This window comes from Bombina bombina, chromosome 7 (assembly GCF_027579735.1).
Source record: "Bombina bombina isolate aBomBom1 chromosome 7, aBomBom1.pri, whole genome shotgun sequence".
Lineage (NCBI taxonomy): Eukaryota > Metazoa > Chordata > Amphibia > Anura > Bombinatoridae > Bombina > Bombina bombina.
Window position 1 is genome coordinate 508,991,289 of NC_069505.1, and position 22,930 is coordinate 509,014,218.

Consider the following 22,930-nt stretch of genomic DNA (forward strand, 5'->3'; position numbering starts at 1 on the left):
GGAACTGGGCAAATTACACCCATGGTGTAGAGGTCTTTTACACAGCGTAAGAACGCCTCTCTTTTTGTCTGGTCTACAGACAATCATGAAAGATGAAATCTTCCCCTTGGGGGGAAGTCTTGAATTTCAACTGATACCCCTGGGCCACAATTTCCAATGCCCAGGGATCCTGTACATCCCTTGCCCAAGCCTGAGTAAAGAAAGAGAGTCTGCCCCCTACTAGATCCGGTCCCGGATCGGGGGCTGCCCCTTCATGCTGTCTTGGTAGCAGCAGGCTTTTTTACTTGTTTGCCTTTTATTCCAGGCCTGATTAGGTCTCCAGACCGCCTTGGATTGCGCAAAGTTCCCTTCCTGCTTAGTGGAGGAAGGGGAAGCAGAGAGTGTTCCTTTAAAATTTCGAAAGGAATGAAAATTATTTTGTTTACTCCTCATCTTGAGGGGCTTGTCCTGAGGTAGGGCGTGACCCTTACCTCCAGTAATGTCAGAGATTATTTCCTTCAGTTCAGGCCCAAATAGGGTCTTACCCTTGAAGGGAATAGTCAAAAGCTTAGATTTAGACGATACGTCAGCCGACCATGACTTTAGCCATAACGCTCTGCGTGCTACAATGGCAAAGCCTGCATTCCTCGCTGCTAATTTTGCAAGTTGAAAAGCAGCATCCGTCATAAAAGAATTTGCTAGCTTAAGAGCCTTAATTCTGTCTAAAATGTCCTCTAAAGGTGTCTCAACCTTCAGAGACTCTTCCAGGGCGTCAAACCAAAAAGCAGCTGCTGTAGTTACTGGAACCATGCAAGCTATAGGCTGTAAGAGAAAACCCTGGTGAACAAAACATTTTCTTTAGAAGACCCTCCAATTTTTTATCCATAGGGTCTTTAAACGCACAACTGTCCTCAATGGGTATAGTTGTACGTTTAGCTAAAGTAGAAATAGCTCCCTCCACCTTGGGAATCAATTGCCAAAAATCCCTCATGGTGTCAGATATGGGAAACATCTTTTTTAAAATTAGGAGGGGGAGAAAACGGTATACCTGGTCTATCCCATTCCTTCTTAACAATTTCCGAAATTCTCTTAGGAACCGGAAAAACATCCGTGTAAGTAGGTACTTCCAAATATTTGTCCATTTTACACAACTTCTCTGGAGGAACCGTGATCGGGTCACAATCATCCAGAGTCGCTAGACCCTCCCTGAGCAATAAGCGGAGGTGTTCTAATTTGAATTTAAAGGACACGAAGTCCGAATCTGTCTGAGGTAATACATTTCCTGACTCTGAAAGTTCTCCCTCAGACATAAAATCCCTAACCCCCAAATCAGTAGCCATTTCCGATGTTAACTCCCAATGCTCTAAGGCGTCAGAGGGTTCAGAATTTGCATTAATATCTGACCTATGGCGTTTACCCTGCAAACCTGGCAGCTTAGACAATACCTCTGTAAGGGTAGTAGACATGACTGCCGCCATATCTTGCAAAGTAAAAGAAGTAGACGCACTAGAAGTACTTGGCGTCGCTTGCGTGGGCGTTAAAGGTTGTGACACTTGGGGAGAATTAGATGGCATATGCTGACTCTCTGCAAACTGAGAATCCTCCTGAGGCCCACTTTTTTTATTTAAAATATGATCTTTACAGTGTAAGGCCCTTTCAGTGCACAAAGGGCACAATGTAAGAGGGGGTTCCACCATGGCTTCTACACTGACTTCCCATGTCAGACATGTTGTACAGACTAGTAGTAACAGCACAAGTCTTTCCCAACCTTATTATATGTGAAAAAACATTCAGCACAAAAAACGGTTACTGCGCCTTTAAGATAAAAAAAAGTGTACACTGTTTTGCAAAGTCGTTAAAACGATAATCAAAATGACCAATTTTGTGATTTTTAGAGCCTAGTGTGGCATCGGATGTTGCACCACAAATAAAAAGGAGAGATAAATTTAAATTTGAGCAAATTAGGCAGTAAACGAACAATCTGCAGACAATTTTTCACTAAATGACTTCTGCACCTTCTGCTGTGGCGCCTACCTGCCCCCAAGACCTGTCAAAACGATCCGGTCTCACTCTAAAGTACAGCCTCACAGTCTGGGTCCAACCGGAGCTAATGGCTGCTACCTCTCCAGAAAAACTAACTGCGCACTGAAGCGCGAAAATAGGCCCCGCCCATCCTGTCTGATGAGCCAAAAATAAAGTAAACCGCATGGGAAGCGTTTTCAACTAACATATGTACACACTGCTTCTAAAATAAATATGCCATGTGAACCCCACAGAAATTATACAACTCAGCCTCAAAAAACCTCCATATATCGTTAACAGAAGGTTGCCTAGGGCCCAGTGTCTAACCACATAGCCCTTAAAGGGACACTGAACACAATTTTTTTTCTTTCGTGATTCAGATAGAGCATGCAATTTTAAGCAACTTTCTAATTTTACTCCTATTATCAAATTTTCTTCATTCTCTTGGTATCTTTATTTAAAATGCAAGAATGTAAGTTTAGATGCCGGCCCATTTTTGGTGAACAACCTGGGTTGTTCTTGCTGATTGGTGGATAAATTCATCCACCAATGAACAAGTGCTTTCCAGGGTCTGAACCTAACAAATAGCTTAGATGCCTTCTTTTTAAAATAAAGATAACAAGAGAACGAAGAAAATTTGATAATAGGAGTAAATTAGAAAGTTGCTTAAAATTGCATGCTCTATCTGAATCACGAAAGAAAAAAATTGGGTTCAGTGTCCCTTTAAGTACTCCCAGAAATTTAGACTGGGATAAAAATATACAGGCTACTACAGTATCACCCCATAATAAGGAGTACTGCTTACCCTTGCCCCTCATGGGGAATATGTCAGCCAGATTCTGATATATCATGTCTCCTCAGAATATAAATGACTGCACATAACTTGAAATTGCTTGCAGCAAGAAAACGTTCCCCCATACTGAAGACTTCTCCTGTACTTCCTCAGCATCACTAGTGGGAACGAACATCGATCTTAGTTACTACTGCTAAGATCATGAGACTCAAGGCATGATTCTTCATCCCTATCATGCCAGAGTAAAACAGTACACACCGGTACCATTTAAAATAAAAAATTCTTGATTGAAGAAAAACTAAACTATCTTTCTCTTGTTAAGTGTATCCAGTCCACGGATCATCCATTACTTGTGGGATATTCTCCTTCCCAACAGGAAGTTGCAAGAGGATCACCCACAGCAGAGCTGCTATATAGCTCCTCCCCTCACTGCCATATCCAGTCATTCTCTTGCAACTCAACTAAGATGGAGGTCGTAAGAGGACTGTGGTGTTTTATACTTAGTTTATTTCTTCAATCAAAAGTTTGTTATTTTTAAATGGTACCGGAGTGTACTGTTTATCTCAGGCAGTATTTAGAAGAAGAATCTGCCTGCGTTTTCTATGATCTTAGCAGAAGTAACTAAGATCCTTTGCTGTTCTCACATATTCTGAGGAGTGAGGTAACTTCAGAGGGGGAATAGCATGCAGGTTTTCCTGTAATAAGGTATGTGCAGTTAAAATATTTTTCTAGGGATGGAATTTGCTAGAAAATACTGCTGATACCGAAGTAATGTAAGTAAAGCCTTAAATGCAGTGATAGCGACTGGTATCAGGCTTATTAATAGAGATACATACTCTTATAAAAGTGTATTTTAAAACGTTTGCTGGCATGTTTAATCGTTTTTTACATATGTTTGGTGATAAAACTTATTGGGGCCTAGTTTTTTTCCACATGGCTGGCTTGAATTTTGCCTAGAAACAGTTCCCTGAGGCTTCCCACTGTTGTAATATGAGTGGGAGGGGCCTATTTTGGCGTTTTTTTTGCACAGCAAAAATTACAGACAGACATCCAGCTTCTTCCTGCATGATCCAGGACTTCTCTGAAGGGCTCAAAAGGCTTCAAAAGTCGTATTGAGGGAGGTAAAAAGCCACAGTAGAGCTGTGGCAGTTGTTGTGACTGTTTTAAAAAACGTTTTTGTCATTTGTTATTCCGTTTTTGGTATTAAGGGGTTAATCATCCATTTGCAAGTGGGTGCAATGCTCTGCTAACTTATTACATACACTGTAAAAATTTCGTTAGTGTAACTGCATTTTTTCACTGTTATTTCAAAATTTGGGAAAATTTGTGTTTCTTAAAGGCGCAGTAACGTTTTTTATATTGCTTGTAAACTTGTTTTAAAGTGTTTTCCAAGCTTGCTAGTCTCATTGCTAGTCTGTTTAAACATGTCTGACACAGAGGAACCTACTTGTTCATTATGTTTGAAAGCCATGGTGGAGCCCCATAGGAGAATGTGTACTAAATGTATTGATTTCACCTTAAACAGTAAAGATCAGTCTTTATCTATAAAAGAATTATCACCAGAGGGTTCTGTCGAGGGGGAAGTTATGCCGACTAACTCTCCCCACGTGTCAGACCCTTCGCCTCCCGCTCAGGGGACGCACGCTAATATGGCGCCAATTACATCAGGGACGCCCATAGCGATTACCTTGCAGGACATGGCTGCAATCATGAATAATACCCTGTCAGAGGTATTATCTAGATTGCCTGAATTAAGAGGCAAGCGCGATAGCTCTGGGGTTAGGAGAGATACAGATCGCGCAAATGCTGTTAGAGCCATGTCTGATACTGCGTCACAGTATGCAGAACATGAGGACGGAGAGCTTCAGTCTGTGGGTGACATCTCTGACTCGGGGAAACCTGATTCAGAGATTTCTAATTTTAAATTTAAGCTTGAGAACCTCCGTGTATTGCTTGGGGAGGTATTAGCTGCTCTGAATGACTGTAACACAGTTGCAATTCCAGAGAAATTGTGTAGGCTGGATAGATACTATGCGGTGCCGGTGTGTACTGACGTTTTTCCTATACCTAAAGAGCTTACAGAAATTATTAGCAAGGAGTGGGATAGACCCGGTGTGCCCTTTTCCCCCACCTCCTATATTTAGAAAAATGTTTCCAATAGACGCCACTACACGGGACTTATGGCAGACGGTCCCTAAGGTGGAGGGAGCAGTTTCTACTTTAGCAAAGCGTACCACTATCCCGGTTGAGGACAGTTGTGCTTTTTCAGATCCAATGGATAAAAAATTAGAGGGTTACATTAAGAAAATGTTTATTCAACAAGGTTTTATTTTACAGCCCCTTGCATGCATTGCGCCTGTCACTGCTGCGGCGGCATTCTGGTTTGAGGCCCTGGAAGAGGCCATCCAGACAGCTCCATTGAATGAAATTATTGACAAGCTTAGAACGCTTAAGCTAGCTAACTCATTTGTTTCTGATGCCATTGTTCATTTGACTAAACTAACGGCTAAGAATTCCGGATTCGCCATCAAGGCACGTAGGGCGCTATGGCTTAAATCCTGGTCAGCTGACGTGACTTCAAAGTCTAAATTACTCAACATTGCTTTCAAGGGGCAGACCTTATTCGGGCCTGGCTTGAAGGAAATTATTGCTGACATTACTGGAGGCAAGGGTCATACCCTTCCTCAGGACAGGGCCAAATCAAAGGCCAAACAGTCTAATTTTCGTGCCTTTCGAAATTTCAAGGCAGGAGCAGCATCAACTTCCTCCGCTTCAAAACAAGAGGGAAATGTTGCTCATTCCAGACAGGCCTGGAAACCTAACCAGTCCTGGAACAAAGGCAAGCAGGCCAGAAAGCCTGCTGTTGCCCCCAAAGACAGCATGAAGGAATGGCCCCCTATCCGGAAACGGATCTAGTGGGGGGCAGACTTTCTCTCTTCGCCCAGGCATGGGCAAGAGATGTTCAGGATCCCTGGGCGTTGGAGATCATTTCTCAGGGATATCTTCTGGACTTCAAAGCTTCTCCTCCACAAGGGAGATTTCATCTTTCAAGGTTATCAGCAAACCAGATAAAGAAAGAGGCATTCCTAAGCTGTGTGCAAGACCTCCTAGTAATGGGAGTGATCCATCCAGTTCCGCGGACGGAACAAGGACAGGGATTTTATTCAAATCTGTTTGTGGTTCCCAAGAAAGAGGGAACCTTCAGACCAATCTTGGATCTAAAGATCTTAAACAAATTCCTCAGAGTTCCATCATTCAAAATGGAAACTATTCGGACCATCCTACCCATGATCCAAGAGGGTCAGTACATGACCACAGTGGACTTAAAGGATGCCTACCTTCACATACTGATTCACAAAGATCATCATCGGTTCCTAAGGTTTGCCTTTCTAGACAGGCATTACCAATTTGTAGCTCTTCCCTTCGGGTTGGCCACTGCCCCGAGAATTTTTACAAAGGTTCTGGGCTCACTTCTGGCGGCTCTAAGACCGCGAGGCATAGCGGTGGCTCCGTATCTAGATGACATCCTGATACAGGCGTCAAGCTTTCAAATTGCCAAGTCTCATATAGAGATAGTTCTGGCATTTCTGAGGTCGCATGGGTGGAAAGTGAACGTGGAAAAGAGTTCTCTATCACCACTCACAAGAGTCTCCTTCCTAGGGACTCTTATAGATTCTGTAGAGATGAAAATTTACCTGACAGAGTCCAGGTTATCAAAACTTCTAAATGCTTGCCATGTCCTTCATTCCATTCCACGCCCGTCAGTGGCTCAGTTCATGGAAGTAATCGGCTTAATGGTAGTGGCAATGGACATAGTGCCATTTGCGCGCCTGCATCTCAGACCGCTGCAATTATGCATGCTAAGTCAGTGGAATGGGGGTTACTCAGATTTGTCCCCTCTACTAAATCTGGATCAAGAGACCAGAGATTCTCTTCTCTGGTGGCTTTCTCGGGTCCATCTGTCCAAGGGTATGACCTTTCGCAGGCCAGATTGGACGATTGTAACAACAGATGCCAGCCTTCTAGGTTGGGGCGCAGTCTGGAACTCCCTGAAGGCTCAGGGATCGTGGACTTAGGAGGAGAAACTCCTCCCAATAAATATTCTGGAGTTAAGAGCAATATTCAAGGCTCTTCTAGCTTGGCCTCAGTTAGCAACACTGAGGTTCATCAGATTTTAGTCGGACAACATCACGACTGTGGCTTACATCAACCATCAAGGGGGAACGAGGAGTTCCCTAGCGATGTTAGAAGTCTCAAAGATAATTCGCTGGGCAGAGTCTCACTCTTGCCACCTGTCAGCGATCCACATCCCAGGCGTAGAGAACTGGGAGGCGGATTTTCTAAGTCGTCAGACTTTTCATCTGGGGGAGTGGGAACTCAATCCGGAGGTGTTTACTCAACTGGTCCATCGTTGGGGCAAACCAGAACTGGATCTCATGGCGTCTCGCCAGAACGCCAAGCTTCCTTGTTACGGATCCAGGTCCAGGGACCCGGGAGCAACGCTGATAGATGCTCTAGCAGCTCCTTGGTTCTTCAACCTGGCCTATGTGTTTCCACCGTTTTCCTCTGCTCCCTCGACTGATTGCCAAAATCAAACAGGAGAGAGCATCGGTGATTCTGATAGCGCCTGCGTGGCCACGCAGGACCTGGTATGCAGACCTAGTGGACATGTCATCTCTTCCACCATGGACTCTGAGGCAGGACCTTCTAATACAAGGTCCTTTCAATCATCCAAATCTAATTTCTCTGAGACTGACTGCATGGAGATTGAACGCTTGATTCTATCAAGGCGTGGCTTCTCCGAGTCAGTCATTGATACCTTAATACAGGCTCGGAAGCCTGTCACCAGGAAAATCTACCATAAGATATGGCGTAAATATCTTTATTGGTGTGAATCCAAGAGTTACTCATGGAGTAAGGTTAGGATTCCTAGGATATTGTCCTTTCTCCAAGAGGGTTTGGACAAAGGTTTATCAGCTAGTTCTTTAAAAGGACAGATCTCTGCTCTGTCTATTCTTTTGCACAAGCGTCTGGCAGAAGTTCCAGACGTCCAGGCATTTTGTCAGGCTTTGGTTAGGATTAAGCCTGTGTTTAAAACTGTTGCTCCCCCGTGGAGCTTAAACTTGGTTCTTAAAGTTCTTCGGGGAGTTCCGTTTGAACCCCTTCATTCCATTGATATTAAACTTTTATCTTGGAAAGTTCTGTTTTTGATGGCTATTTCCTCGGCTCGAAGAGTCTCTGAGTTATCTGCCTTACATTGTGATTCTCCTTATCTGATTTTTCATTCAGACAAGGCAGTTCTGCGTACCAAACCTGGGTTTTTACCTAAGGTGGTTTCTAACAGGAATATCGATCAAGAGATTGTTGTTCCATCATTGTGTCCTAATCCTTCTTCAAAGAAGGAACGTCTTTTGCATAATCTGGACGTAGTCCGTGCCTTGAAGTTTTACTTACAGGCTACTAAAGATTTTCGTCAAACATCTGCCCTGTTTGTCGTTTACTCTGGACAGAGGAGAGGTCAAAAAGCTTCGGCAACCTCTCTCTCCTTTTGGCTTCGGAGCATAATACGCTTAGCCTATGAGACTGCTGGACAGCAGCCCCCTGAAAGGATTACAGCTCATTCTACTAGAGCTGTGGCTTCCACCTGGGCCTTTAAAAATGAGGCCTCTGTTGAACAGATTTGCAAGGCTGCGACTTGGTCTTCGCTTCACACCTTTTCAAAATTTTACAAATTTGACACTTTTGCTTCTTCGGAGGCTGTTTTTGGGAGAAAGGTTCTACAGGCAGTGGTTCCTGCCTTGTCCCTCCCATCATCCGTGGTGTACTTTAGCTTTGGTATTGGTATCCCACAAGTAATGGATGATCCGTGGACTGGATACACTTAACAAGAGAAAACATAATTTATGCTTACCTGATAAATTTATTTCTCTTGTAGTGTATCCAGTCCACGGCCCGCCCTGTCCTTTTTAAGGCAGGTCTAAATTTGAATTAAACTACAGTCACCACTGCACCCTATGGTTCCTCCTTTCTCGTCTTGTTTTGGTCGAATGACTGGATATGGCAGTGAGGGGAGGAGCTATATAGCAGCTCTGCTGTGGGTGATCCTCTTGCAACTTCCTGTTGGGAAGGAGAATATCCCACAAGTAATGGATGATCCGTGGACTGGATACACTACAAGAGAAATAAATTTATCAGGTAAGCATAAATTATGTTTTTTATCACCACATTAACTTTATCCTTCCTATTGCTATGCGGCAAAGAGAATGACTAGGGGAGGAGCTATATAGCAGCTCTGCTGTGGTGCTCTTTGCCACTTCCTGTTAGCAGGAGGAATATATCCCACAAGTAAAGGATAAAACCGTGGGCTCGGTATATCTTGAAAAAGAAATTGATAATAGGAGTAAATTAGAAAGTTGCTAAAAAATTGCTGCTCTATCTGAATCATGCCGCAGATAAACAGTAATAACTTTTACTAGAAGCATTTTTGCTAATGGAAGTATATTGCAAAAATACTTCTACTTCAAATTTGAAATGCATTTTTGCACATTTCAATGTTGACCTTTCTATCCCTTTAAACTACTAGCTTGAATTAAAAAGGATAATGAGAGTGCTTTATATGTTTGATTTGATATGTACATATATAATTATGAAATTATTTTATTTTTTTAATATTACTTTTGTTTGTTTCTTTTTTTTTTTTTTTTTTTATCCAGGTGCTTTCAAAGCTCTAGATAGAGATGGAGATGGACAGATTAAAGTGACGATTCAGGAGGTAAGTGATCGTATTGAGAGTTATGACTTTACATCCGAAGCTGATGTTGTCTAGAAACCTATTATGGGCCACATTACAAGTAGATCGCGAAAATGGAAGCTTTACGGAACGCTAATATTGCTGGACCTTTATCCAGAAGACTTTATAGTTTTGCATTGTCGTTACATGTTTCTTTCATGTTGGTGTGAGTCCAAAATCCATTTCGCATGGCATTCACTTCCTAGCCAGGCTAGGAAGTGAATCCCATACGTAATGAATCGTGGACTTTCACTACCTTATGAAAAAATTATATGTTCTGTTTCATGTAACCCCTTTAGTACGACTGAGCCGTCCACCTCTGAGGACTCGCCGTACCGCAAGGTGCATACCCATCAATCATCTCCATTGTTTCATCTCCATTGTCCCGTAGCACGCCTGATCCTCCCTCCGTCTGGAGGGAGCCTTTTACCATCAGACTTTTACTGCGCAGTTAGACAGCGGTGTCTGAAGCCTTTAGTGCTTTACCTCGCCCTGCTAAGCGCAAGCGAAATGTTAAACATAGCTCTCCGGTCCAGGGGACATCCAGTGATTTATTAGATTTGTCTGCCTTTCAAGTATCCCAGGATGGGTCACACTCTGAGTCTTCAGAGGGTGAAATTTCTGGATCGAAGTCTACCTCTAGGCCTCCGGCTGCAGAGGAACCAGCCTTTAGATTTAAAATTGAACACTTATGTTTTCTTCCAAAGGAGGTTCTGTCTACGCTAGAGGTTCCAGAGGCCAAGTTGCCTGATGAACCTTTGATCCTAAATTAGACAGAGTGTACAAGGATAGGGTAGCGCCGCTAACTTTTCCCGTACCTGTAAAGATGGCGAATATTATTAAGAACGAATTGGATAGAATTGGATCTTCTTTTTCTCCATCGTCTGCTTTTTAAAAGATTGTTCCCGGTCCCGGACTCTCAGCTAGAGTTGTGGGGTTCCATCCCTAAGGTGAATGGTGCTATCTCCACGTTGGCTAAGCGTACTACTATCCCTCTTGAGGATAGCTTGTCTTTCAGAGATCCGATGGATAAGAAAATGGAAACTTTTCTCAGGAAAACGTTCCAGCATACAGCATATTTATTTCAACCGGCAGCGGCTGTTGCCTCGGGTTGCTGGAGCTGGGGCCTACTGGTGTGACTCCTTAGCGGAATTGATCAAGGTGGAGGGTCCCCTCGACGTTATCAAGGAAAGAATTAAGGTTTTGAGAATTGCTAATTCTTTTATAAGTGATGCAAACATGCAGATTATTCGCCTGAATGCTAAGATATCTGGTTTCTCAGTACAGACGCGTCGGGCGCTCTGGCTAAAGTCCTAGTCTGCAGACATGACTTCTAAGTCTAGACTACTTTCCCTCCCTTTTAAGGGAAACATTTTATTTGGTCCAGGCCTGGACTCTATTATCTCCACGGTTACTGGGGGCAAGGGTGCCTTCCTACCGCAGGATAAAAAGAGCAAGTTTAAGGAAAAAGGATCTAATTTTCTTCTGAGAAGTCCCAACGTCAGCCGTCCTCTAAGCCAGAGTAAACCAAGAGCACTTGGAAGCCGGCCCAATCCTGGAATAAATCCAAGCAGAACAAAAAACCTGCCGAGAACAAGTCGGCATGAAGGGGCGGCCCCCCGTACTGATGAGCGTGTCTGGAGGAAAACTCACTTTGAACCTGATTTCATACACTATAAGTTTATTCTTCGTTCATACACTTCTGCCCTTCACTTAGCTAAGCAAACCTACTTCTCTTCTCTCATATCTACTCTTTCCTCAACCCCTAAATGACTCTTCTCCACCTTTTAACTCTCTCCTCTACCCACCTGCTCCACCTCCCCATCTGTCTTTAGTGCTCAAGACCTGCCAGACTACTTTTTAAACAAAACACGTACTATACGAAGCAACATCCCAACACCATCCTGCAATATTCCAACAACAGGCCCAGTAACTTCCTCTGCCACCCTCTGCATCTTCCATCCAGCCACTGAGAATGAAGTTTCTTTCTTATGATCTTCCTCATGCCTCACTACCTGCCCGCTCGACCCTATCCCTTCCCATCTAATACCTTCCCTGTCTTCCACCCTCAATCCTGCTCTTACTCACATCTTCAACCTATCTCTCTCTACCGGCTCATTCCCATCTTCTTTCAAACACGCAAAAGTCACTCCCATATTAAATACCTCCCTCGACCCTAATTCTCCTGAAAGCTACCGTCCCATATCACTGCTTCCATTAACATCAAAACTCCTTGAAAAACTAGTTTACAATTGCCTAACCCACTTTCTGTCCACCAACTCTTTGCTTGACCCCCTGCAATCTGGATTCCGTCCCAAACCGTCAACTGAGACTACCCTTAGCAAGGTTACTAACGATCTTATCTCAGCTAAAAATATTGGCCACTACTCTATACTCATACTCATCTTGCTTGACCTCTCGGCTGCCTTTGACACAGTTGACCACCCCCTCCTCCTACAGACCCTTAGCTCTTTTGGCCTCTGTGACACTGTTCTTTCCTGAATTCACTCCTATCTTTCTCACAGGTCTTTTTCTGTGTCATTTGCCGGCGACTCCTCTCCTATTCCTCTGTCTGTTGGAGTACCTCAAGGATCTGTTCTGGGTCCTCTACTCTTCTCCATCTATACTTCTTCGCTGGGTAAACTTAACAGTTATGGCTTCAAATATCACCTCTATGCAGATGACACCCAGATCTACCTCTCCACCCCTGCTCGCTCTCCCTCTGTCCTTTCTCATGTCAGCGACTGCTTATCTGGTATTTCTTCCTGGATGGCCTCTCACCACCTAAAGATTAACATATCCAAGACTTAGCGCTTTTTTTATCCCCGCCTCAAGCTCTACGCCGACTTCTGACTTCTCTATCCCTGTTGACGGCATCACCATTTCCCCATCACCCCAAGTCCGCTGTCTCTGAGTTACACTTGACTCAAATCTATCCTTCGTCCCCAATATCAAATCACTTTCTACATCCTGCCGCAACCTTCTACGCAATATTTCCAAGATTCACCCTTTTTCTAAGCGCTGACACCACAAAGGAAATAATCCACTCCCTTGTTATTTCCCGACTTGACTACTGTAATAACCTACTCGCTGGCCTTCCTCTTTCCTGCCTCTCCCCCCTTCAATCCATCCTAAATGCCTCTGCCAGGCTGATCCACCTTTCCCGTCGCTCTGGATCTGCTGCACCTCTCTGTGAGTCCCTTCATTGGCTCCCCATTCACAGCAGAATTAAATTCAAAATTCTCACCCTTACATACAAAGCTCTCACTAACGCCGCTTCCCTCTACCTATCCTCTCTAATAGACAAGTATACTCCAACCCGCCCACTAAGATCCAACAATGACCTGCTTCTTGCATTCGCGACTATCACCTCCTCTCATGCTAGACTGCAGGACTTCTGTCGTGTAGCACCTACCCTCTGGAACACTCTCCCTCGTGCTGTCAGGCTTTGTCCTAATCTTTCTTCCTTTAAATCCTTTAAATGTTCCCTGAAGACTTTTCTGTTCAGGGAAGCCTTCCACCCAACTAAATAATAAATTAATTTCACTTACCTAACATTTTCCTCATCCAACTCTGTATTAACATCTTTTTCTCAATCTTGCAGTCCTCCTGTTTCTCGACCTCCAACCCTTTCTAGATTGTTCCCACAGGAATAGGGCCCGCAATCCCTCCTGTATGTGTTTTGTAAATTTTGTCCTGTCTCTTACAAGTCTTATATTTTATTTAAATGAATTGTATCCATGGACAGCACTGCGGAATATGTTGGTTCTTCATAAATAAAGTATAATAATAATAATTTGATCTGTCTCAACAGATTTCACTGGACAACCGGTCGAGAGAATCACTCTCTTGGTGGCTCTGTCCAGATCATCTGTCCCGAGAGACATCCTTTCTCAGACCATTCTGGGAGATTGTGACTACGGACGCGAGCCTCTCAGGATGGGGAGCTGTTTGGGGTGCCAAGAAGGCAACAGGGCCTGTGGTCGCAAGAGGAAAGTTCCCTCCCGATCAACATTTTGGAATTTGGAGCAATTTACAAAGGTCTGAAGGCTTGGCCTCTTCTGGGTTTGGCCCAGTTTATCAGATTCCAATTGGACAATATAACCTTGGTGGCTTACATCAACCATCAAGCGGGAACGAGAAGCTCCCTAGCGTTGATGGAAGCATCTCGGATTCTGGAGTGGGCGGAGGCCCACAACTGTTCGCTGTCAGCAATCCACATTCCGGGTGTGGACAACTAGGAAGCGGACTTTTTCAGCAGACAATCCTTTCATCCGAGGGAATGGTCTCTACATCCTGAGATGTATGCGGAGATATGCTTCAGGTGGGGGACACAGGAGATAGATCTTATGGCGTCTCGTCTCAATGCCAAACTCACAGATATGGGTCGAGGTCCAGGGATCCTCAAGTGGAGCTAATAGATGCATTAGCGGTGCCTTGGAGGTTCAATCTAATCTACCTTTTTCTGCCTTTACCACTCCTTCCTCGAGTAGTGGCCCGCATAAAGCAGGAGCAAGCATCGGTGATGCTGATTGCTCCATCGTAGCCGCGAAGGACTTGGTTTGCGGGACTGGTGAGGATGTCATCTTCTCCTCCATGGAGGTTACCTTGTCGCAGGGATCTGCTGGAACAAGGTCCTTTTTGTTCACCAAAATCCAGTTTCTCTGAGGCTGACCGCGTGGAGATTGAACGCTTAGTCCTAGCCAAGAGAGGGTTTTCTGAGAGCTTTATTGATACTTTCATTCAAGTTTGTAAGCCGGTTACTAGTCACATCTATCATAAGGTGTGGAGAACCTACTTATTCTGGTGTGAAGAGCGTGGATTTCCTTGGCTTAAAGTGAAGGTAAACTTTGATGAATGAAAGCCCGGTTTTTAAAAGGAAGCCGGATTAGTCATTGATGACGTGGGAAGAGAGGATCTCCGGGTGGGGGAAGCTGCTCTGGCTGTGAAAAAAACAAAGGTAAGTTTTTAATCAAAACGGCTGCTTTATAAACTTTGATGAATGAAAGTGCCCCTGTTTTTAATAGCATTTTTGGAAAAACTGGCTTTCATTCATCAAAGTTTACCTTCACTTTAAGGTTACCGGGATTCTGATGTTTCTCCAGGATGGTCTGGAGAAGGGTTTTTCTGCCAGTTCCCTGAGGGGACAGATTTCGGCCTTGTCTGTTTTACTGCACAAGAGGCTCTCTGAGCTTCCAGACGTTTAGTTCTTTGTTAAAGCTCTGATTAGGATCAGACCTGTGTTCAGATCTTCGGCTCCTCCTTGGAGTCTGAATCTGGTTCTTAAGGTTTTGCAACGGGCTCCGTTTGAGCCTATGCATGAAATCGATTTTAGGTTGTTGTCCTGGAAAGTTCTCTTTCTACTGGCTATTGCTTCGGCGCGCAGAGTGTATGAGATTGCCGCCTTGCAATGTGAGCCTCCTTATCTGGTGTTCCATTCGAATAAGGCTGTCCTACGTACTAAGTTAGGGTTTCTCCCTAAAGTCGTGTCAGACCGTAACATCACTCAAGAGATTATGGTCCCTTCATTATGTCCTAATCCTTCCTCTTTGAAGGAATGTTTATTTCATAATTTGTTCGTGCCTTGAAGTTTTATCTTCAAGCTACTAAGCATTTTAGACAAACTTCTTCCTTGTTTGTGGCATACTCTGGGAAGCGCAAGGGCCAGAAGGTCTTTTCGACTTCCTTATCTTTTTGGTTGAGGAGTCTTATCCGCTTAGCCTGTGAGACAGCGGGACATAGACCTCCTCAGAGAATTACGGCTCATTCTACTAGAGCAGTGGCTTCCTCTTAGGCGTTAAAGGACGAGGCCTTTATGGAGCAGATTTGTAAGGCGGCCACTTGGTCCTCCTTACACACTTTTTCTAAATTTTAAAAGTTTGAGGTTTTTGCTTGAGCTGAAGCAGCCTTCGGGAGAAAGATTTTGCAGGCTGTGGTTCCCTGAGATTATGGTCCGCCTCTCTCTTGTCATCCAGTGTCCAGTAAGGAATGATGCAGTGGACTCTCCTTATATTAAGAAGGAAAACATAAATTATGCTTACCAGATAATTTAATTTCTTTCTGTGCAAGGAGAGTCCACGGCCCCCGCCTGTATTCTCCGATGGGCGGCCCCCTAAATTATAATTTTCTTCTGGCACCTTTTATACCCTGATATTTCTCCTACTGTTCCTAGTTCCCTCAGCAGAATGACTGGGGGATAGGGGAAGTGGGAGAAATATTTAAGCCTTTGGCTGGGGTGTCTTTGCCGCCTCCTGGTGGCCAGGTTCAGTATTTCCCAACAGTAAGAAATTATTGCCGTGGACGCTCCTTGTACAGAAGGAAATTAAAATATCTGGTAAGCATAATTTGTTTTCAACAAGGGATACCAAGAGAACAAAACACATTTAAAAATAGAAGTGAATTTAAAAGGGTCTTAAAATGACATGCACTATCTGAATCATGCGAGTTTACTTTTGACTTTCCTATCCCTTTAACTAATATGTCCAAAATAAGCTACTGGTGATTTGCTATGGCCATTCATTTGTATAGCATCATGAGCTGTCAGTAGGACTCAACTTGTAATCTAATCCTACATCTTTAAAGGGACATGAAACACCAGAATTTCCTTTCATGGTTCAGATAGAGCATACAATTTTAAACCACTTTCCATTTTACTTTGTTCTCTTGGTATCTTTCCCTGAAAAACATAGGAGCTGGGAGCTGATTTGTGGCTGCACTTATATACCTCTTGTTTGCTTACTGATATATTCAGCTAACTCCCAGTAGTGCATTGCTGCTCCTTCAATAAAGGATACCAAGAGAATGATGCAAAACTGGTAATAGGAAGGTGTTTATAATGACATGCTCTATCTGAATGACAAATGAAACACTGGGTTTCACGTCCCTTTAAATAGACAGTGTACTGTAAGACTTTCTCCCCTTTAATCACTCAATGTATTCAATTGTTTAGAAATAGCTACTTTTAAAGGGATATGAAACCCACATTTTTGGTTCCACCAATCACCAAGTGCTACCCAGGGCGCTAAACCTAAAATGGCACAACTCCGACATTTACATTCCTTTTTTTTTTCAAATAAAGATATTAAGAGAACAAAGAAAATTTGATAATAGAAGTAAATTAGAGCATTCCATTTTAAGCAACTTTATCTGAATCATGAAAGAAAACATTTGGGTTTAATATCCCTTTAACTTTGTTGGTGTATTTGAAATAGCTGTTTTTGCCGGTTGAAACTGCCACCTATACTAAAAATGTCAATACTGCAGTAATGGGTACAGAAAAGCTACGTAAACATGATCCAGCAGAAAAACAAATTACACCCCAGTAAGAGTTTGACAGATAGTTACTAAAATGTTCATTTTAAATTGTTCTCTCAGAGATAAGATCAGAAAGTCTTTGCATTTATATTGGACTAGACAATAAGTCTGCCCAAAGGGCAGTCTATGTTTAATAAAATACAAACCCCCAAGATAAAGTTAGAAAAAAATTAAACCTAAACTAATACCCCTATAAAAAAAAAAAATCCCCCATCCAAAATAAAAACACCCCCTAATCTAATACTAAACTACCAATAGCCCTTAAAATGGCCTTTTGTAGGGCATTGCCCTAAGTTAAACTGCTCTTTTACTTACAAAAATTACCAATTACCCCCTAACCGTAAACCCTCCCCCACCCCACCAAACCACCCAAAATAAAAAACCTAACACTAAAAAAAAAACCTTAACTACCCATTGCCCCTAAAGGGGCATTTGTATGGGCTTTGCCCTTAAAAGGGTAATCAGCTCTTTTCCAGCCCAAAAACCCTAATCTAAAAAAAAAGCCTAAAACTAAGCCCCAAATAGGTACTGACCGTTCCTGAAGTCCGGCGGAGGTCTTCTTCCAGGTGGCTCCATCATCTTCTATCTTCATCCGGAACGAAGGCGGTGCGGAGCTGTCTTCCCCGAAGCGTGGATGTACCGCATTTAATTTGGGGTACCTTGCATTCCTATTGGCTGAAATATTGAAATCGGCCAATAGGATTAAAGCTACTGAAATCCTATTGGCTGTTCAAATCAAGATTTCAGTAGCTCTCATTCTATTGGCTGAAATTTTGAAATCGGCCAATAGGATAAGAGCTGCTGAAATATTATAAATATGGGGTACCTTGCATTCAATCTTCAGTGGAAGAGGACCACCGCTGAAGATCCGTGCATCGGGGTAGCCACCTCCGCTCCGCACCGCCTTCACTCCGGATAAAGATAGAAGATGTTGGAGCCGTCTGGAAGAAGACCTTCTCCACCGGACTTCAGGAACGGTGAGTACCTATTTGGGGCTTAGACTTTTTTTTTTTTTTTTTTTAAGATTAGGGATTTAATGGGCTTGAAAAAGAGCTAATTGCCCCTACAAAAGGCCCTTTAAGCGCTATTGGTAGTTTAGATTGGGGATGTTTTTATTTTGGGGTGGGGGGGCTTTTTTCTTTTCATAGGGATTAGGTATAATTTTTTTTATTTTTGATAATTCTGTTTATTTTTTCTGTAATGTTAGACTTTTTTATTTTTTGTAATTTTAATGTTAGTTTGTATTTTAATTGTAATTAAAGTTAATTTAGGGGGTGTTAGGTTAGAGGGCTTAGTAATTTAAATTAGTTATTTGTGTTGTGGGGGGGGTTTGGAGGTATAGGGGTTCATATGTTAGGTTTATTGCGATTGTTATTTGCGGATTAGGGGTTAATTACTTTAATGTTTTGCAATTTGGGGATTGGCGGTTTAGGTGTTTGTTAATACTTTGTATGGGGGGTTAGTTTTTTCTTGTTATATTTCGTGCGGGCGGTTATTGGTTTTGTGTTGTGTGTGTGGGGGGGGGTTCGGCTTCGGTTTGCCTACGCTGCATCCAGGTGGATTCTTTTGGCTGCCTCGCGCAGCCAACATTCCTTTGAGGATCCGTGCGCAACTGGCAACGGACGCGTTACAAACGCGATTATAGTATAGATAAGATAAGAGCTCTGTTCTCCCTGCAAGCTCAGGCAATTTTAATGGGTTGTGGTTTCAAAGAGCAAAAGCTGGTATTTCATATACATAAATAAACAGAGCTGTTTTCCATACATTTATACTCTGTAGCTATTATACCAAGTAATTGGAAAGGGGAAGCCAATTGTACGTTATACGCCCACTTTAATACTGCCACAGAAAGCAAATATTGAGGCTAGTAACCCCACCGCTTTCTACTAGTGTGTCACGGAATGCCTTAGCGGAATCTTGTCACAATACTGGGTACTAATCTGTCACTAGGTTGAAAAACAAAATTAACATTTTTAATTAATTTATATGTTTACCCACGTTAATTTGAAATGATTTTTGGCAGTGCAGTACTTGATTCACCTCACACACATTTTAAATGGTTTTATGCCTAGCTACTTACCTCAACTCTTATTAATACCACTTTATGAGCTGTCACTCAAAAATGTCTTAAAGGGATAGTCTAGTCAAAATTAAACTTTCATGATTTGAATGTAGCCACCAATCAGCAAACGCTATTCAGGGTGCTGAACCAAAAATGGGCCGGCTCCTAAGCTTATATACTTGCTTTTTCACATAAAAATACCAAGAGAACGAAGAAAAATTGATAATAGGAGTAAATTTAGAAAGTTGCTTAAAATTGCTGCTCTATCTGAATCATGAAAGTTTAATTTGACTATACTATCCCTTTAAGTGGTTTGTGTGTGTGATTTATGTTGGTGGTTTATTGTCGACTTGCTTTGGATATGTGGTGATCTCTGCAGAAAAGTCGAAAACCTTTAGATTACTATGAACACATTTCTATTTTCAGCTTTATTTAGACTTTCTTTTTTTTTCTCTTATTTTTTTTTTTTTTCCATTGCTGTATTTTGTATAGTTTGAAAATCTTTTCCTTTTAGCTGTTATGTAAAATGATCAACCGTGTTCTGGTTCAGTTTCTGGCGACCTTTCTTCCCCTTTTGGCTTGAATTAGTTTTTTTTATTATAATGACGACTTTCCTTCCTGTGGTTAACATGTTTTGTTTTTTCTTATCATGCAGTGGCTGCAGCTGACAATGTATTCATGAAAGGAAAATCTGTCAACAACCTGAAGTGGAACATTCGCCAAAAAGATTTCTATTTTTTTTTTTTTATTATTTTTTTTTTAAATCCCTCCTGCTGTAAAACCATTTTTTTTTCTCTTTACGTCTTCAGAGTTTAAAATCTGAGTGTCCGAGCGAGCTGTGAATGTACTGCTGTCTATGGCGATACAGCTGTGTATAAGGATATTAAAGGGACAGTCTACACCAGAATTTTTATTGTTTTAAAAGATAGATAATCCCTTTATTATCCATTTCCTAGTTTTGCATAACCAACACAGTTATAATAATATACTTTTAACCTCTGTGATTATCTTGTATCTAAGCCTCTGCAAACTGCCCCTTTTTCAGTTCTTTTGACAGACTTGCAGTCTAGCCAATCAGTGCCTGCTCCCAGATAACTTCTCGTGCACGAGCACAGTGTTATCTATATGAAATACGTGAACTAACACCCTCTAGTGGTGAAAAACTGTTAAAATGCAATCTGAAAGAGGTGAGCTTCAAGGTCTAAGAAATTGGCATATGAACCTCCTAGGTTAAGATTTCAACTACGAATACCAATAGAACAAAGCAAAATTGGTGATAAAAGTAAATTGGAAAATTGTTTAAAATTACATTCTCTATCTGAATCATGAAAGTTTATTTTGGCCTAGACTGTCCCTTTTAAGTGCTCCCATTTCATGTATTCATCACAGATCAGAGTTGAAGCTGAATGCGTGACATTCCACCCTACCTGTACAGCAACCATATGGGGCATTTGCTATGGTCAAAGCAGTGTGAAACTTTTCATATGTTACCTGATCTGTAATACTGAATAAATAAAAGTGTAATTAAATTTCTCTTATGGCGTATCAGACCCTTCTGTAAACCCTGACTCCTAATTCCCTGTACTTTAGATGGTGGCTTCTCATCAATTCTATATCTTCCTGTCTACAATATCTTGTTGTAATACTGACATTAAAGGGACAGTCAACATCAGAATTTTTGTTGTTTTAAAAGATAGATAATCCCTTAATTACCCATTCCCCAGTTTTGCAAAACCAACACAGTTATAATAATACAAGTTTTTACCTCTGTAATTACCTTGTATCTAAGCTTCTGCTGACTGCCCCCTTATTTCAGTTCTTTTGACAGACTTGCATTTTAGCCAATCAGTGCTCACTCCTAGGTCACTTCACATGCATGAGCTCAATGTTCTCTATATGAAACACATGAACTAATGCCCTCTAGTGGTCAAAATGCATTAAGATTAGAGGCAGTCTTTAAGGTCTAAGAAATTAGCATATGAACCTCCTAGGTTTAGCTTTCTACTAAGAATACAAAGAGAACAAAGCAAAATTGGTGTTAAAAGTAAATTGGGAATTTGTTTAAAATTACATTTCTTTTACAAGATATGACGAGTCCACAGATTTCATCCTTACTTATGGGATTACGCCTCCTTTTTAGCAGGAAGTGGCAAAGAGCACCACAGCAGAGCTGTATATATAGCTCCCCCCACCAGTCATTCTCTTTGCCTGTGTTAGTGATGGGAAGAGGTAAAGTGAGGTGTTAGTTTAGATTCTTTAATCAAGAAGTTTATTTTAAAATGGTGCCAGTGAGTACTATTTTTCTCAGGGAGAAATTGTTAGTCTATAACTTCCCAAGAGGAGTGGAGACATTTTATTTTTTCTGCCCTGATGTTGATGATCTTAGCAAATGTTATCTAAGATCCATGCTGGTTCCCACAGAGCAGTTGAAGGTAGTATAAAGAGAGATCTTCAGTGTGGAGAACCGTGTCATGCTAGAAGCAGCATTGAGCTATGTTCAGTCCTTTGTTTCTGGGGAGACTTGATGCATCTGAACAGGCTGACATTTTTCCCTATCTGGGGAGGGGTAATCAGTATGCACTATGTATAGGTGATAGTATACATGGAATTCCCTTTATATTGACTACTAAATATAAATTCATTTGGGTATGTTTCTCTATGGGCTAAACAATGGGAGATGCGGTTGCTGTATATGGACTGTCATTGTCTTTGTTACAAGTGCAGTTTTTTTCATGCAATAACGCTTGTTTTTTTGTGTGACATGCTTATGACTGTTTATGTAAGAGGGGCACATGGGTCATAATTTTATTAGGTATGACATGTTTTGTTTTTTCGGCTACCCATGCGGGTCTCAGCAAGGGCTAGAGTTACGCCCACGGTGGGCGGGGCCTAATTTTGCAAGCTCAGACGCGCAGTATCATCCGGATCAGATACACAGCAAGGTTCTGGGCTCCGGTCGGGCCTATGTAGTTCTGCCACACGAAGTGTCTTGAAAGCTTCTCAAGCAGCAGCAGTGTGTTCCGGGGGCAGGTAGGCGCCGCAGCAGAGCTGTGGCGAGGTGCAGGGGCCTTTATCGATAGGGTTTGTGATAACTGATAAAATCGATATAGTTTGACAGTTTTCTATAGTTAAGCATATTGGTGCAATACTGTTAGATTTTTGGGGCACATTACAATAGTTTTTATTGCCGTAAACGTTGTTTTTTAAGATAGCAGGAAAATTGTTGCGCTTTTATTATTTAAAGGCGCAGTACACTTTTTAAAAAAAAATTTTTTTGTCTATGTAATTTGACTCCAGAGCTCAATATTTCAAGTAAAGAACAACTAATATTGCTATTGTTAGTCTGTTTAACATGTCTGAACTTGAGGAAACTACTTGTTCTATGTGTTTAGATGCCATTGTGGAACCCTCTCTTACTTTTTGTCCCTCATGTACTGAAAGGGCCATACAATGTAAAGAGCGGATTTTCTTTAAGGAAAATGTGCCTAAGGATGATTCTCAGTCTGATGAGAATCAGGGTATGCCGCTAATTTCTCCCCAAGCGTCACAACCTCTAACGCCCACCCAAGCAACGCCGGGTTCTTCAACCGCGTCTACTTCATTTACTCTGCAGGATATGGCTGCAGTTATGTCATCTACTCTTACAGAGGTGTTATCTAGGTTGCCAGTGTTACAGGGCAAACGCAGCAGAACAGAAGTCAATTTAAATACTGCGACCTCTGATGCTTTGTTGGCTATTTCCGATGTACCCTCACAGGGATCTGAATTGGGGGTCAGGGAACTTTCCGATTCGGGAAGTGTGTTACCTCAGACGGACTCCGACATCATGTCCTTTAGATTTAAGCTTGAACACCTCCGCCTGTTACTTCGGGAGGTTTTATCGACTCTGGATGACTGTGACTCTATTGTGGTACCACCAGAGAAATTGTGTAAGATGGACAAATACTTAGAGGTGCCTGCTTACTCTGAT

The 22,930-nt window shown here is 42.2% G+C and overlaps 1 protein-coding gene across 1 annotated transcript in view; it reads left to right on the forward strand.

The window, feature by feature from the left end:
* The window catches only part of CAPNS1 (calpain small subunit 1), a 76,549-nt gene extending 56,056 nt beyond the window's left edge, over nucleotides 1–20,493 (forward strand). Inside the window, exons 10-11 of the mRNA XM_053721727.1 lie at nucleotides 9,508–9,566; nucleotides 19,616–20,493. Of these exons, the coding sequence (XP_053577702.1) occupies nucleotides 9,508–9,566; nucleotides 19,616–19,642 (86 nt within the window). The 3' untranslated portion in view covers nucleotides 19,643–20,493. The remainder of the gene's footprint in view (nucleotides 1–9,507; nucleotides 9,567–19,615) is intronic.
* The last annotated feature ends 2,437 nt before the right edge of the window (nucleotides 20,494–22,930 follow it).